The sequence below is a fragment of the Podarcis pityusensis genome (genome assembly GCF_964106645.2).
Source record: "Podarcis pityusensis genome assembly, chromosome: 14".
NCBI lineage: Eukaryota > Metazoa > Chordata > Lepidosauria > Squamata > Lacertidae > Podarcis > Podarcis pityusensis.
The window spans coordinates 30,083,034-30,100,567 of NC_138039.1; the positions used below are offsets into that span (position 1 = coordinate 30,083,034).

At 46.7% G+C, this 17,534-nt stretch overlaps 1 protein-coding gene across 6 annotated transcripts in view; it reads left to right on the forward strand.

The window, feature by feature from the left end:
• Positions 1–17,534, forward strand: part of CHD2 (chromodomain helicase DNA binding protein 2) — a 69,062-nt gene that overhangs the window by 15,914 nt on the left and 35,614 nt on the right. For 2 of the 6 annotated variants that reach the window (XM_080982080.1, XM_080982079.1), the window contains exons 3-13: positions 850–1,069; positions 2,245–2,331; positions 2,987–3,052; positions 8,845–8,906; positions 11,218–11,343; positions 11,985–12,134; positions 13,834–13,967; positions 14,670–14,895; positions 16,346–16,446; positions 16,711–16,755; positions 16,895–17,070. In XM_080982080.1, the coding sequence (XP_080838206.1) occupies positions 850–1,069; positions 2,245–2,331; positions 2,987–3,052; positions 8,845–8,906; positions 11,218–11,343; positions 11,985–12,134; positions 13,834–13,967; positions 14,670–14,895; positions 16,346–16,446; positions 16,711–16,755; positions 16,895–17,070 (1,393 nt within the window). Of the gene's footprint in view, positions 1–849; positions 1,070–2,244; positions 2,332–2,986; positions 3,053–5,275; positions 5,391–8,844; positions 8,907–11,217; positions 11,344–11,984; positions 12,135–13,833; positions 13,968–14,669; positions 14,896–16,345; positions 16,447–16,710; positions 16,756–16,894; positions 17,071–17,534 lie in introns of those variants that run through there. The other 4 variants (XM_080982082.1, XM_080982081.1, XM_080982084.1 and 1 more) reach the window with 3 other exon arrangements.

Consider the following 17,534-nt stretch of genomic DNA (forward strand, 5'->3'; position numbering starts at 1 on the left):
TCTTAGTTTATAACCTCCCCTCCCCCTTTCTTAAAAAAAACACCACAAAAATGCAGTTGGCAGTGGTTCTTGAACTTTCTTTCTCTTTGGGCCACACTTTCAGGAGAAAAAAATTGCTTGCACCACAACAAATTTTTATTGATGAGAAATACATTGGAAAGAAACAACCCATAGCAGTGTTGGATTTTGAAAAGATATCTATCTGTATTCTGCAAATAAAAACTATATTTTGATGCTATACTATCACGTACCCACTTTAGCAAAACAAAAACAAAACAAGGCCACCTAGAGCAGTTCAGGTTTACAATCAAAAACTGCCTTTCCCATGGAAAACGAGCGAGGTCCCAACCAAAGAAGAATGGCAACTTAAAATGATGCAATATGCGCAGCTTGCGGACCTAACTCATAGAATAAGAGAACAAGAAGAACATAGGTTTAAAGAAGATTGGACAATGTTTATTGAATATATGGGGGGAAATTGTGTACATTCGAAAACGTTGGCAGCATTAAGATAAATTCAACAGTGTAAATAAGTTTTGATGGATGTAATAATGGAATACACTGAATGGTTTAGTTTATATAAGATATGCAGGGATTTATGTTACACAAAATGAACCAGGGAAAGAGAAGAAGGGAAGTCATTGATATTTTATGGTAGTCCAGCAGCATCTGAAGCGCACTAGGTGACTCACACCTGCTTAAGAATAATAACAACAATAACTTTATTATTTGTACCCTGCCCATATGACTGGGTCGCCCCAACCACTCTGGGCAGCTTCAACAGGTCTTAAGTGTGTGAACTTGCAAGATGGTTGACAATGATGAAACCCTCTCTTCTTCCTCCACAAGTCACTCAGCATCAGAAGAGGCCTCGGGGTCTGACTCGGCCAGCCAGTCCGACAGCGAGCAAGGAAGCGAGCATGGGAGCGAATCCAACAGTAGCTCGGAGACTTCCGAAAGCCAGTCTGAATCCGAAAGCGGCTCGACGGGCTCAAAATCTCAGCAGACGCCTCTGGAAGCCAAGGAGAAACCAACATCCAAGAAAGAAAGGCTCGCCGATGTCAAAAAAGTATGTTGTTCCCTTGCTGGTGGGTATGTCTAACTCAGTTGGGTAGCCTTTGGCGGAGGTGGCAAAGCACAGCCTGGTCTCTTGCCATCTACTACAAGGTCTTCTGTTTCTGGGGTTTCAGGTTTTGGTTTGATATCCTGATATTCATCTGCCTTTGCCAACCTGCTGGCTGTGGCTGATGGGAGTTGTAGTCCAAAAGGTCTGGAGAGCAATGACTTGGCAAAGCCTGAATTGTGTACCCTTCTGGATTCTTTTGTGTGTCGTTGGAATTTGGCTGAGTTGCCTCTTTGGTACCGCTGAAGGAAATTCTGAAAAGAAGGGACAGTTTGATTGGAAGGTTTGCAAAGAGCTAGTCATGATGCGTTAAAATAAAATTTAAAAAGTGGCAGGGAAAAGACATAGAATGAGGAATGTATTAAAGGTCTGCAGAATTAGAAAGAGTTTGTAGGAAATTCTATCTTGAAGGAGAGGTGAGCTTGCAAAATCCACACACTCCATGCTATTCCTACTTTTGTTAGATAAGAATTTAAGGGTTTCTCTGCTGGATCAGGCGAAAGGCCTATCTAATCCAGCATCCTCTTCTGACAGCAGCCAAGCATTTGCCACTTTTGGAAGCCACAAGCCATCCTTGAGTGCCGGCGATGCACCAATATAGGGGCAGAGGCAAGGAGCTTGTAATCAGTCTGTGGAACTCACTGCCACAAGATAATTTTGTTTATTCATTATTTATTTAGCATATGAGTGATGGCAGGCAACCCATCTGCATGGCTTTAAAAGCAGATTGGACAAAATCACAAAGCCTTGGTATGTTAGCTGTTACTGGCCGTGATAGTGGAGTTGAACCTCCATGTTGTTGTTTTTATTTTGATTATGTACTTTGCGATTTTATATTCTGATTTTATCCTGTGAATCGCCCTGAGACCTGTGGGTAGAGGGCGGTATATAAAGTCAATAAATAATAATAATAATAATAATAATAATAATAATAATAATAATGTTCTTTTGAGTACTGATCCCTGGTTGTAAGTGACAAGAGGAAGCCATTGGTGTCTCGCCATTCTCGCTTCTAGCCTTGCAGAGTTCTTGGGCGCATAAGAAAGAGGGAACATCTGTCGACTGCCCTGAATCCATGGATGAAGGATGCAGTACAAATGTGATTATGATTTATTTTGCAGATGTGGGAAGAATATCCAGATGTTTATGGGGTGAGGCGGTCGAATCGAAGCAGGCAGGAGCCCTCGCGCTTTAATATAAATGAAGAGGTAAGGGGAGGGAGGATAAAGAGGAGGGGAAAGACATTATTGGGAATGGCCAAGCCATTCTGTTCAGTGTTGCCTTTGAAACACAGAGGTGGCGCCATGGCAGCTGCATTTTTCCATTGGACGTGCCGTGTGCCATTCCTGCAGTCTGACCTGAGCAAGCAGCGCCCATGGAATGCCCCTGAACTTTCAATGTTATGGTTAAAAAGTTCCAGTTGCACAATCCGAATTGGAAGTCTGATGTGGTTGTGATGTAAATGCTGGGAAAATGATTGCAGGAACGGCTGTGCTTGGAACCTCAGAGGGGCACCATTGAGATGAATTCATTTTGTGTGTATGTAGGGGTGTGTGTTTGCATGATGTTTTGTTTCACTAAACCATTTCCCTCCCTTTCGCACCTGTAGATAGTCATCTCTTGAATTCAGTGCATGAAATGAACTCAGTTTGGGGTTTTAATCATCTGTTGGCTGAGACATTTCTCTCCTTCCCTGCCTTCCATCAAATTCTGCTAAGAACAATGTGGTTCTGGAACTTGCGACCTTTTATTTGCTGTCCGTTTTGTGAGTTGCTTTTTCCTCCCCCCTCCTTTCAATATTCCCCCACAGCCTACCAATTTGTAAGGAGGGTAAGCAGTGGTTTCGCCTTCTGTTTTTTACAGATGGAGAAAATGAGGCTCAGGAAAGTTCAAAGTCACACTGAAAATGTCCAAGTTGGAAATCCAAAGGTAGGCACCTAAATTTATATTCAAGCACCTGAAAATATAAGCGGCACCCGCATCTCCCATTCGGGAGTCCTCTGAAAATGGGTCCATTTATGCTTGGGTGCCTATATATGGATTTAGGTGCCTAGCATCAGGCACCCACGGTTGAGCATTTTGTCTCAAAATGCATATTAATTGTTCTTGGCCACTTCAGAGCTAAGTTTTGATTAGATTTGGTTTTCCTCAGTGTGCAACTTGATAGCACACTGACTTGTCTTGCATCTCCAGGGTCGAAGCTGGTATGCATCTGAGGACCAGTTGCTGGGGTGCACAAGCGAGGGAAAGTGCTGTGGCATTCATATCCTGCTTGCAGGCTTCTCAGATGCATCTGAGAGCATGTTGCAGGACTAGATAGCCTGTTGGTCTGATCCAGCTGCCAGGCTTTTCTTACATTCATAAGAAAGGTGGTGCCAGAGATTGTCTTGTTTCCTACCTTTTTATACAGTCTACCTGCCAAAACCCTCGAGGCAGTTTACATTTTTATAATAAGCCCTTCTGGATTTAAGATCTGTCCATCAGGACAAACTCACATACTAACGCATAAGTTGGTCAAACACACACCTGTCTATTCAGGTTAGGGATAGGGAGCCTATGGCTCTCCATATACTCCTGGACTACAACTCCCAGAAACCCTGACTATTGGCCATGCAAATTGGGGCTGATGGGTGTTGGAGTACAGGCAATTCCCTGTTTGCGTGGGAGTTGCGTTCCAGGTCATGGTTCGTGTTGGTGGTTGCGTGTCAATCGGACTCACACAAAATAGCCTTTACCTGTATATCAGCATCTCAAGGGCCACAGGTTCTCTATCCCTACAGTATATATATCTGCATTCTGCAATGTTTCTCCCGCTTGACTGCCCAACACTTTCCACAAATACCAGTTGTGTTTTACTCTGTAAAAGCAGTATGCATGGGGTGTTTGTGTGTGGACGCAAGGAAAGTGCTTAAGCAAATGCTCCCCGCTATTGTCCACCCAACTTCCCCTCCTTTTTCTGCTGCTCTGGGGAGACCCCCCCTCCCAAGTCCCAGATGTGGGTGGTCCAACATCCCTTCCTCTTATTGCCTCACAACAGTAATTAAGCAACCAAGCGTCCTTTACAATGGTGCTGCCTGCCGAGTGCCAAAGCCTTAGAGCTGCCTCCGTGTTTTGTTTTATAACTTTCACAGTAATGGTAAGCCCGTATTCTCATTTCCCATATTACAGATGAGGGAAAACGGACTTGCTCACTGAGTGAGTTAATGGTGGAGGCAGAATTTGAATCTCGGTCTCCTAACCATCACACTGAGCCAGGTCTCAAGATGCTGGCAAAGAGATGCACCCGGTTTCCATACTAATCAACCATGGCACCCATTTTTCTGCAATACTCTGTGGCCAGATTGTTGCTCCCTTCCTGTCCTATGATACTTAGTGATCCTACTATCATAGATGGTGCCCCCCCTCCACTTCAACTCCTCCACCTCCCAAACTTCCTAGTTTTCATTATGAGATGGGAAATGAGAAAGCCAGGAGACGCTTTGCAGACCATTGTAGTTGTTTGCTTTAGGAGTGATCAGGTTGCCTGTGGTTCTTCAGAGGTTGCCAGACTTCCAGCCATGCACACAGGACATAAGTGAACAATGAGATAGTGAGGGCCACACAAGAGATAGTGAGGGCCACCAACCTGGATGGCTTCAAAAGAGGATTAATTGAAGAAATGGCTATCAGTGGCTACTGGCCAGGATGCCACAGTATGCTTCTGAATACCAGTCACTGAGAATTTCAAGTGCAGAGAGGGCTGTTCCATCCAGGTCGTGCTTGTGTGCTTCTCAAAGGCATCTGATAGGTCACTGTAAGAACAGCATGCTGGTCTAGATGGGCCTTTGGCCTATTCACCAGGGTTCTTCTTATCTTCTTAACTTATCAACCCTGACCATCATCCACATTGGTGGGGGCTACTGGGAGGCAGATTCCAAGAAAGTCTGGAGGGTGCCAGGTTCCCCATTATTGACAAAAATCCACAGATCCTCCCTCCCATAGCTGTCAACTTTCGCCTTTTCTTGCGACGAATCCTATTTGGAATAGGGGAATTTCCCTTTAAAAAAGGGAAACGTTGACAGCTATGTTCCCTCCCCGTCCCCCAAGAAAGGTCAGATCCAGTGGGCTGTTAGCATGCCATTTATGCCAGCTTTTGTTTTCCTTTTTCCCAAGTTCTGCCAACACTAGGCTCTCTCTGTAACGATGGCCCAGCATGCACTGTGCTGGTGATGTCACACCCACCTCAGATCTCCGCTGCAGACGAAAGCAGCGCCCTCTAGGGGCTCAGGTAAGTCCTGTCCTTTTTTTGTTTTACAATATTATGTGGTCTCGTAACTATTGGGCCCATTTCCTCCATTGCTATTGGCTATGCTGTAAGACAAAGAGTTGAAAACAAAAACAAAAAAATACACACATATGTGTCATTCAGTAGGAAACTTTTGCTTATACCACACAATATTGTAAAACCCAAAAAAGAACGCTCCTCTTCCCTTCTGAAATGGAGGTGGAAACGCAGAGTAGGCCCATAGCTCACCACATGGAACAGAGACTTCCTTCCATGGAACAAGGAATGGGGAAGTTGTGCTGATGCACAGTTAGGAAGCTGTGGGAGATTCACTGCTCCCTCGCTCCTGCCACCAAGCGATGGTTTGGCTTGGTGTTGCGTCCCAACCTGGGTTCGTGATTGGTCTCACGTCAAAGGAATCGCAAGCAGTAAGCCGAGAACAAATCTCGGTTGCAGCTTGTGGTTTGTTTGGAGCAACACAAAGCCCAGCGTCGGGTTGGAACATAGTGCTAAGCCCAACCTGTGCAAGTAGCGAAGCGGCTGCAGTTTTGTCACTGTGTGCCAGCATGTTTGCTCGCTTGCCTTAAGCCATAGTTTGCCCCAGCACTGTGCGGGAACCAGGCCAGTATGTTAACACCAGCCTCCTTCAGCCATGGATGGAGTTCAAATCAGTTAAACCGAGCTGATGCAAAATTTCTGCATGTAGACACTGTGGTTGCTAAACAAGAGGCATTTAGGCTGTTCTGGGAATTCTGTCTCACTTTATGTTTTTTAAACCAACACCATTCAGCGAAGGAACACCTTCACCTGTGTGAATTTGCACAAAATCCCAGAAGACATGAAACATGTTTCTAACTGGAACATAGATGAGATGCTGGGAATACATATTCAGTCATTTCTTAGCTGTCTCCCACCCCCAAGTTCGGTATCAGGATAGTCTCCTTATCTGATTGGAACAGGACAAAAAGGGGCACTTAAACTCCCCCCCTTGGGCAACTTTCTAATTGAAATTGCCCCCTCCCAGTCCATTTCCCGCTGCTGTTTTGCCCATGTAATCCTAGAAGATCCCTTGCTGTCTTACCTCGTTTGTCTTTCATTTAAAAAAGGTGCTCTTTTCTTCATTATAATGTACACAAAATAAAAATGAAGGAGACAACACCTACAAGTAGGCGAGGAGTCGTACAGGTGGAAATGAGGCCTGAAAAAGTCTGAAATAGACACAACGGGTGTGTAGGCAAATGTTGGGGAAGGTGGGGCAGGACCCCTCTCCAAAATAAGCCACAGAATGAAATTAAGCTCTTCCATGTCCACTAGCAGTGGTTTAATTTTGCTGGTATGTTTTGGATTAGACCTCAGGACCTCTAAGGTTTGCAGGTCCACACCGGCCACATGGCTGCCACTTTCTTCTCATCTCCTCTCCTGCCCCCCCCCCATAGTGACGTGACCCTCCGCTTTTGTGTGGGTGTTGGTGGTTGGGAGGATTCTGCAAGTGCCATCTTAGGACGGGCCGGGCACGAGATGCCCTACTAGGCTTCTTGCCTGATGACAAAGCTCTGAGTTCAGCCTCTGGCCTCCAGATACTGTATTTTGAATGACAGCTCCCTGATAGGAGTTGCCTTAGACAGCCAGGACCTGAAGCAAACCTTGGCCTGAGACCGGCTTTTGTTGGCGAGGCTCTTATCTGCAGCAGAGAGTGCCAACGAAGGGTGAGACATGCCCACCAGCACAGCGCAGAAGCTTTGTGGTGATCGGTAGCTGGCAGGTGGGACCGCCTTGTGTTTTGGGGCAGGGAGCATTGAAGTTGACAAGCCTGGGCCTGTATGTTGGTGCATGTTGGTGCTTGCAAAAGGGAGCTTGCTTAGGGTTGGCTGACATGTCAAGCATTAGGGGTTCTTGTTAGGTGAAGGTTGCTTAAAGTAAGCAAATGGTTCACATCACAGAGCCATAGAACTGTAAGGTTGGAAAGGACTCCAAGGGTCTAGCAGCTCAACGCCCAAATCGTGGATGTAAGTGATGGCGAATAAGCATGTTCCCTTACCTTTGAACTCTGCAAAGCCCTTTTTCATTCTGTTTTGGGTTTTTTTGCCCCCGATGTGCCTGCCTCAAACTCGGAGAGCTGCTGCCTACCCGTGGAGACAACACTGAGCTCTCACACCCCCTTCTCGACCATCTCCCTATCCCCTGTCATATGACTCTTGCTTCTGCCCCTCTTCAATTCCTCCCCCCCCCCCATGGTTGTTGATTGCTTTCTCAAGGATCTTGCCAGTACTGGGACAACTAGGGGTTTTTTCTTGCTATGGCGCTGTGTGTTTGTCCATTGTTGAGAAGCTACTTCTCTTTGCCTTCTAATTGCAAATCACACTTGTATGTAACACATGCCCCCTTCTTTGGGGTCCTGCAGAACAATGGTTGGAACTTTCTGGAGAGGGGTGGCTGACCCTCTTCTTTCTAAGGGACAAAATTCAGCCTTGGAAAAGCCTTTGGGGGCTACATGCTAGTGATGGATGTGACCTCACACACAAGCACACAAGAAACCCAGCTGCCCTCCTCATCTTTGTGGATCAGCTGAGGAGGGTTTTTCCTTTTTGCTCTTGCTCATCAAATGATTCATCTCATGACGGGGGAGGGGGCATAATCAGGGTGCTCCACTGGGTGGAGATATTTCTGCCTACCCTAGTACTCTTTTTGCATTTATTTTAATTTTTGCTGCCACTGACAAAATTGGTGTGTTCTTACTGGAGAAGAGAGGAGAGGCAATGGAAACAAATTGCTTGGGAGGCTGAATTGGGCCAGCTCTGATCTAGAGCCTAGCCTGTCACAAACTTTTTTAGACATGGAAGCCCATGCCCCTTAGAGAGGTTGTCAGAGTCACACGTGGGGAAAGGCTGTAGCTCAGTGGTAGATCATCTGCTTGGTATGCAGAAGGTCCAAGGTTCAATCCCCAGTATCTCCAGATAGGGCTGGAAATGCTCCCTGCCTCAAACCATGGAGAGCTGCTGTCAGTCAGTGCAGACAATACTGAATGAGATGGACCAAGGGTCTGACTCTGTACAAGACAGCGTAAAGGTTATTGATAGATTGCCTTGTGCACTTGGTTTTGTTTTGTTACTCATTTTAGTCTCCTTGCCTTTTGGGGTTTTTATTCCATGCTGTGTACTCCCTTCTTCACCCATTTGTGCACCTGTAGCAGAATAGACCTTCTTTTTGGGTCAGGGCTGCAGGCATTCAGGTGCTTGCCCAAATGGCAGATTTTTTATTTTTTTGCTTAGGCAAGGAGAGCCATCTTACTAGTGTTTTGTCCCGAGTAGTTTGGTGTTGCTGCTTTTGCAGTTTGGGTGTGAACGACTTCCATGTCCGACCACCGTTAGCTGATCGTGAGCATTCAGCAGCAGCAAGGTTGGCCTCCTGCGACCAGCCTCGTTCACGGTTCCCCTTCCTCTCTCCTTTTTCGTTTAAGGGAAATAGCGAGTCTGAGAGCGAAAGCCCCAAAAGAAGAGGCCAAAAGCAAATGAAGAGAACGTAAGTTTTGAGGGCCCTGTAAAACTCTGCATCCTTATTTCTATGATTGATTCATTGATCACATTCTAAACCACCACCTCAAGGTGACTTCCACATAAGAATATTAAAAACAGCTAAGAACACAAAAAACAACAAATGCATTTATAACAAGACTAAAACCCTAACAGATTGATCCTCATTGTGAAGGCCCATTTGTCCAGCTGAGAAAACCAGTTGGAACAAAAATTTCATCCATTGATTCCAGAAAGTACAGCTAGGCTGGAAGTGGGCTGTCATATCTCAACAGGAATGCTGTTCCACAAAACATGGGCAGTCACACTAAACACCGTGCTCGCTGAGTTCCTTTTTCAGGAGGGTTCTTGCCAATGTTTTATGCTTGAAATGTTAATCCCTCTTGAACATAGTAGAATCATAGAATTATAGAGTTGGGAGGGACCACAAGGGTCATCTAATCCAACCCCCTGCAATGCAGGAGTCTTTTGCCCAACACGGGGCTCAAACCCACAACCCTGAGATTAATACAGCCACCCTCAAACTGGTACCCACCAGATATTGCTGGACTCCAACTCCCATGAGCCCCAACCAACATGGCCAGTGGTCAGGGATGATGGACATTGTAGTCCAGCAACGTCCAGAGGGCATTGCAATGTATTCTTCATGTCCTCTGTGCAGCCCACATATGAATTGTGTGTCTACTCAGAGCAACATTTGTGGCATTCTAGAGCAGAGGTAGCCAATGCCAGGTCCTCCAGTTGTTGCAGACTACAGCTACCATCATCCCTGACCAATGGCAATGCAGGCTGAGGCTGGTGGGAGTTGTACCCCATCAACAACTGGAGGGCACCACTTTGGCTATGCCTGCTCTAGAGCAAAGGTGGCTAGCCTGTGATCTTCCAGATCAGGGTTTCCCAAACTTAGGTCTCCTCTCCAGCTGTTGTGGGACTACAACTCCCATCATCCCAAGCTAGCAGAACCAGTGGTCAGGGATGATGGGAATCGTAGTCCAAAAACAGCTGGAAACCCCAGTTTGGGAAACCCTGTTCTAGATGTTAGACTCCAGCTCCCATCATCCCTGGCCATTGAAAGTGCTGACTGTGGCTGATGTGAATTAGGGTTCAGAAATATCTGAAAAACCACAGGTTAGTCACCCCTGTTCTGCAGGGAAGCCAGTCAAGCATTTTTAGGTGTGATAGCCTATAACATGGGCTATATTGTTTTTAATGTTTCGACCTTATATGCCTTTCTCTCCTTCTCTAGGGCAGGGGGATCATATAGCCCTCCAGATGTTTTCAAGCTACAGCTCCCACTATCCTTTGATCCATTGGCCATGCTAAAGTCTAACAATATCTGGAAGGCTACAGGTCTCCATTCATGCTCTAGATGCAAAAGGGGACATCTTCTGCATAACAGTTGCACAGAAGAGAGAATTTTGGATGATGCAACTTTTTCCTCACTCTAAAAGCCAAGAGCCCTCCTTGTTGTTGTTGTTGTTTTGTTTTTAAAAAGGAAAAAAGGCAGGGGGAAAGTTCTAGCCAAAGGAGTGGTGGTAATGTTTTTCAGTGCAGTCTTCCACCCAGGCCAAGCTGTGACCCGCTTTGGAGTGCTGAGCCCCTGGCTGAAGACCAGTAACTCTATATCAGTGGTATTTCTTGGTGTAATGGTCAAGAGGCACATAGAGCACATTATCCTAATGTGTATAATAGAGTAAAAAGAGAAAAATCAAGTACAGTCGTACCTCTGGTTACGTATCCTTCTGGTTACATAAACTTCAGGATACGTAAGCAGCAAACCTGGATGTATATTTCTGGGTTTTTGCTGTGCACATGCAGAAGCGGTCCCTCCGGTTGCGGAAACCCGGAGCTCCGGAACGGATCCCATCCGCAACCGGAGATACCACTGTACATAAAAACGCCATAGAATGAAATAAAATGAGTGTCAACATTTTGCTCTGTTCACATCACAAACTCCAAAGAGGAAAAATGGCAAAATGTCTGGGGTCAGTTCCTGGTGGGTTTTCCCTTGCTTGCAGCTTAGTACTTGGCCGCACCGAGCTCGATAGATGCCTTTGGATCTGAGAGGAGCGAAAGGACATAAAACGCATCCGATCATCCTGGCAGATTTGACGAGAGGGGCTCTGCAAATGTTTTGTTGCACATCTCAGTAAAAAGGAGCAAAACAAGGAGGACCTTGGGTCACCGACTCAACTTCTCCAGAGCTGCAGGGGTGCTTGTGTTCCTGGCATGTTGTGTGCTCCCTCCAGAACCGGACATTATAATGATAACCCTTGTTGGCGTTTTGCTTATAAATCTAGGGAACGATGGAAGAGGGAGGGCTCTGAGGACGATGGTGAGGAGGAAGATGGACAGGAACAACGCACCAGCGCAGAAAGCGAACCAGAGCAGAAGAAAATAAAAGCTCGGAGACCTGTCTTGAGGAGGTAAGAAGGGGTTGGGCGGGTGCTGCCTTCCTTGGGTTTTCCATGCTTCCCTCACCCACCCATAGACTCTGCTTCTGGGCTCTTTTAACAAGCAGCCTGACCTACATATATGTTCAGGAAATGAAAATTTTCCTGCCCTTCCCTGGCTGGGCTTGAGGCTCCCAGGGGAGACTGGGCTTACCTCCCCCAATCCTCAACTACTGCAGTTGGGCCCCCTTGTTCTCCCCAGCTCCTCTCCTCCCCGACACACCTCCCCTCAGTAGGAACCACCACCGACAACAACAACCCCACACAAATACAAAATGGTGGAAAACAATTGTTGGGCTCCCATTAGCCCCAGACAGCACAGTTAATAGCCAGGGATGATGAGTGATGTAGTCCCAACAACATCTAGAGCAAACATAGGCAAACTCTGGCCCTCCAGATGTTTGGGACTGCAATTCCCATCATCCCTGACCACTGGTCCTGTTAGCTAGGGATGATGGGAGTTGTAGTCCCAAACATCTGGAGGGCTGGAGTTTGCCTGTGCCTTATCTAGAGGGCACCAAGGTTGGGAAAGGCTGTCCTTGCTCAGCTGCTCCCTTTGTATCCCACAATCTGTATAATACACACCGTGGTCTGTTTTCATGCTTGTTTTTTAGAGCAGCGAGCAAAGCCATCGCGAAAAAGGTCCACAAGCCCCAGCGTGGGAAGAGGCGGAGGAAAACAGAGTCGTCTGAGGACGAAGATGATGATGAAGATGACGAGGCACCCAAAAGGCAGACGCGGCGCAGAGCAGCCAAAAACGTCAGGTAATGGCGGGCAGGAGCCCTGGTGCACGGAGAACGACCATTTCTAGAGTTGTATATGGGCAAAAGCAGACCAGTGTCTGCATGTGAACCCCTGTGTTGTCTTCAGTCCTCTACTAAGAGTGTCCTCTTGAGAAAATTCCCAAAAAATGTTATATTGATGGTATCTGACGCCTTGGAAATTATCAAAAATGTACAAAAGTGTCCGAAATAATTGTTGGAGATGTGGGGAACCAGGTGCCAATATGTTCCATATGTGGTGGGTGTGTAAAAAGATTAAAATATTTTGGAGTGATCTTTATTTGGAACTAAAAAAAAAAAGTTAAAGGTATCCCTTCTTAAACAAACCAGAATCATTTCTACTCGGTATAACAGGCCCTGACATTCCTCAGAACGTAAGAAAGGTTTCCCTATATGCTACAGTAGCTGCAGGAATATTTATTGCTACACACTGGAAAAGTGATAAAATCCCCTCCAAATCAGAGTGGCTATTGAAATTTGTAGAATATGCTGAGCTAGATAACCTTTCAGAAAGGATCAAAGATAAGCCAAAGCAGGAGTTCGTCTCAAATTGGGAAGTTCTCAAGAAATATCTTGAGAACAGCTGCTGTGACTTAAATTCTGTAATAGCCTTTGAATAACCTCTGTAAATAATTTGTACAAAAAGAGAATGATACAATTATTTGTACTTTATTACTAAACAAATGGACAAATCTATGCAATAGGTTTCAAGAGAACAAAATATGGAAAAGACGGGAAGTCTGACGCTTTGGAAGAAAATTTATTGTTAAAATGTTAGTTTTTTCCCCTTTTTGTATCAGTTTATTGGTAACAATGAACTCAAGTTTATGTTGTACAGTTGTAAATAAGTATAATAAAGCATAATGAAATTTTTTAAAAAGAAAAAAAAAGTGGCCTCTTGAGGGAATGTTTTGTGTATCAAGTCGGAAGGTGCTTTACACTGAGTCAGATCACTGGTCCATGTAGCTCAGTACTGTCTACATCAGTAGTTCCCAGTTAGCTAAGTACTGCAGACCCCTGTTTTTCAAAAGCGAAGCCATGGCCCCCCTGCTTTTGAAGATGTTTATACAGTGGTACCTCTGGATGCGAACGGGATCCATTCCGGAGCCCCGTTCGCATCCTGAGTAGAACGTAACACACGACTGCATGGGTTGTGTTTCGCCACTTCCGCGCCTGCACGTGATGTCATTTTGAGCGTCTGCGCATGTGCGAGCGGCGAAACCTGGAAGTAACGCGGCCCGTTACTTCCGGGTTGCCGCGGTGTGCAACCCGAAAATGCTTAAACTGAAGCTACTTCAACCCGAGGTATGACTGTACTACTTTGGCAGTTTTTGTTATGTGAATGGTGCCACCATAACCTCCAACACATCTCAGCGCAAACCTGGGGCGCACTCCCATGCAAGAGCGTGACACCCCAAAAATGAGTGTTTTTGGGTGCCGCAGTCTCATGTGAGTCGGGCGTCTTGCATGTTTTGGGGTGCCGTGCTCTCATGCTAAGTAGGACAGGGGACCCAACATGTCAGCAGCCATGGGGGTTGAACCCAGCACTGCCTTGTGACCTCGCCACTCCAAGAGGGATTGGAGCCCCACAGCACAGCAGAATATAAGCACATTTGTTTATATATATATATATAAAGAAAGAAAGAGACTTATGCTGTTGCCTTTTTGGTCCTGCCCGAAGTTACAAGGAAGACGATGACTTTGAGACGGACTCGGACGACCTGATTGAAATGACAGGAGAAGGGACTGAGGAACAGCAGGATAACAGCGAGACCATCGAGAAAGTGATAGACAGCAGGGTGGGCAAGAAAGGAGGTGAGTGTCTATAAGCAGGGGGCACCTGCCTTGTGCCAGTGGTCTCACTTGGTATATTTAGCTAAGCTTGGTCAACTCCCGACAGGGTGATGCACAGGTACAGATAGAAACCCCCCCATGCAATAGCGTTCAGCAATAAAACAACATAAACACAAAAAACAGCAGTGCCATTTAACCAACTGAATTATAAAACAAAAAACTTAAAACCAGCTGTTCAATATGCTGGAATGTCTGGCCAAAAAAACAGAGGCTTCAGTTGGCTGCGAAAAAGACAGATACCAAATTGGGATGATTTTAGAAGGGGCCAAACAGACAACAGAGAAGGCGCCCGTCTGGTATTTAATGGGAGGGAGTTCCCAAGCATTTTTGCAGGTTTGAAGTTTTCTCACTGCAAAACTCGCTTCTGCAGGAGGCCGTGATGGCCACCAACTTGGACGGCTTTGAAAGTGGATTGGGCAAATGCGCAGAGGACAAGGCTTTCTGTGGCTACTAGCCAATGGCTATGCTCTGGTTGGAGCCAGATGCTGCAAACCAAAGGGGTTGGTGGGGGAAGAGTGCTTTTGTGCTGCATCCTGCTTGCTGGTTCCCCACAGGGATCTGAGTTGACTCCTGAGAAAACAGGATGCAGGACAAAGATGGGCCATTGCCCTGACCCGGCGGGCTCTTCCTAACGTTGATTAACTTCTGCTGTCTCTTTGACAGCCACTGGCGCTTCCACCACTGTCTACGCGACAGAAGCGAACGGGGACCCTTGTGCCGACTTTGATCCTGAGAAGGAGGAAGGGGAGCTCCAGTACCTGATTAAGTGGAAAGGCTGGTCGTACATCCACAGCACGTGGGAGAGTGAAGATTCCCTGCAGCAGCAGAAGGTCAAAGGGCTGAAGAAGCTGGAGAACTTCAAGAAGAAAGAGGATGAGATCAAGCAGTGGTAAGTCTCCTCTGTATTCAGGGGTCCTCTTCCCTAGGAAGGACACTTGCACGAAGCAGGATGCAGGTCTAGCCACACGGAACGAGCTCCCACACCACTTCCATGTTGGTGTAGTGGTTTGAATGTTTGACTAGGACCTGGGAAACCAGGGTTCAAATCCCCACTTGGCTGTGAAGCTCTCTGAGTGACCTTGGCCCAGTCACGATCCCTTAGTTTAGTTTAGCTTCACAGGGGTGTTAAAGGTAAAGGTAAAGGGACCCTAACCATTAGGTCCAGTTGTGACCGACTCTGGGGTTGTGGCGCTCATCTCGCTTTATTGGCCGAGGGAGCTGGCGTACAGATTCCGGGTCATGTGGCCAGCATGACAAAGCCGCTTCTGGCAAACCAGAGCAGCACACGGAAACGCTGTTTACCTTCCTGCCAGAGCGGTACCTATTTATCTACTTGCACTTTGACATGCTTTCAAACTGCTAGGTTGGCAGGAGCAGGGACCGAGCAACGGGAGCTCACCCCGTCGCGGGGATTCTGATCGGCAAGTCCTAGGCTCTGTGGTTTAACCCACAGCACCACCCGCGTCCCTTCTCACAGGGGTGTTACATGAGGATAAAATGGAGGGCAGGGAGCCTGCATGTCGCTGTGAGCTCCCTTGGAGGAATTGTGGGATCAGCTCTCAGTGTCACGCCTGAAGTGGGTGTAACATCCCCCCCGCTTCCAGATATGAAAGTCGGGCTCTGAACGCTTCTCTTGATTGAAACGTGCTTCAGCTTTTCAAGTGGCTTTAAAATCTTCATGGAATAGTTTGGGCAGGATAGCGCTCGGATGCTCTGGCTCTCAAGGGTCGCCAACCTTTGGGGGCCAATGTCCACATTTGGAGTTTTAAGGGAGTGCCATGGGTGCCAGTCACAAGATGGCAGCCACGGGGTGTGTGGCATAACACAAAATGGCTGTCGTTGGGGGCATGGCACAGTGCAAGATGGCTTCCGTAGGGGTGTGGCATAATGCAACATGGCTCCTCTGGGGCCGTGGCATAACACAAGTTCGCTGCCACATCTGAAAGAGCAGAAAAAGAGAGAAGGATACAAAATGGTGCAAGACTACCAGATCAAACACACTCATCGGTGAGGAGGAAAGGCACCTATTGTCAGCCACTGCTCTTACAGAAAGAAGCTCCTCTTCTCTGTTTAGAATAGAAGAGAGGGTGGACGTTCAGTTTTGGCACCCAGTAGAAACATGATCACGTTTAAGAGTGTGTGTTCAATGTAAGAGAGACTTGAGCCAGTGCAAACTGAGCAGGAAGAGCAAACAGTCTCTTTCACATTGTGGATTTTTGAGGAGTTAGGTTTGGAGACCTTTTGTGGGCACCTCAGGGCAGCACATTGGCAGCCTCCTGTTCTAGCTTTTACCTGCACTCACTCTGCAAAGGGCCTTTATCTGTCTCTTTCCTGCACAGGCTGGCAAAGGTGACTCCCGAAGATGTGGAATACTATAACTGCCAGCAAGAGCTGGCTTCCGAGTTGAACAAACAGTACCAGATAGTGGAGAGAGTGATTGGTGAGTCCAGAGCTCTGTGTTCGCCCCAAGTATGCCACTGAATGCTAGTTACCAGAGTCGCAGGTGGGGAGAGAGTGCTCTTGCACTAGAGTCCTGCTTCTGAGCATCCAGTGGATGCCTTTAGCCACTGTGAGGACAGGGTGCTGGACCAGATGGGCCCCCTTTGGCCTGATCCATCTTCAGGGCCCTTCTTACATTCTTTTGATGGTCTTCACAGTTCTACATCGCTTTATTTATTGGTGCTGTTCTGTTCTTGATACGCAGCTGTGAAGACGAGCAAATCGGCAATCCCTGGGTCTGAATTTCCAGGTAACTTTTAATGCTTTTAATGGCTTCACTGAAACAAACGGCGCCAGTTTTTTCAGAAGGGGCCTCGTGTAGGGTAGCACCTGTCAAAGATGACACCAGTTTGTGTTGCTGTTTTGTTGTTTTGTTTCAACACCTGTAGCTCACAACCGCAAATCCTCCTCCACTGATCCCGAATACCTTTGCAAGTGGATGGGGCTTTCGTACGCAGATTGCAGCTGGGAGGATGAGGCCTTGATAAGCAAAAAATTCCAGCACTGCATTGACAGCTTCAACAGTAGGAACAACTCCAAAACGATGCCCACCCGGGATTGTAAGGTTTGTCTGCTTTTCCTTTACCTCTCTGGACTTTGTTTTGTCCACACACACACACACACACACACAAAATAGATTTGATTTCTCTCCAGTGGATAGTCGCTAGCTGGAAAAACCATATGCTTTCCTTCGTAAATGTTGGTGAACCTTTCAACTATGTGATGCACTCTTTGTAATAACAACAACAATAGCAACAACAACAATAATTATTATTATTTATACCCCACCCATCTGGCTGGGTTTTCCCATCCACTCTGGGCGGCTTCCAACAAAATATTAAAATACGGTAATTCATCGAATTAAAAGCTTCCCTAAACAGGGCTGCCTTCAGATGTCTTCTAAAAGTCATATAGTTGTTAATTTCTTTGACAACTGATGGGAGGGCATTCCAAAGGGGGGCACCACTACCAAGAAGGCCCTCTGCCTGGTTCCCTGTAGCTTCACTTCTCGCAGTAGGGGAACCGCCA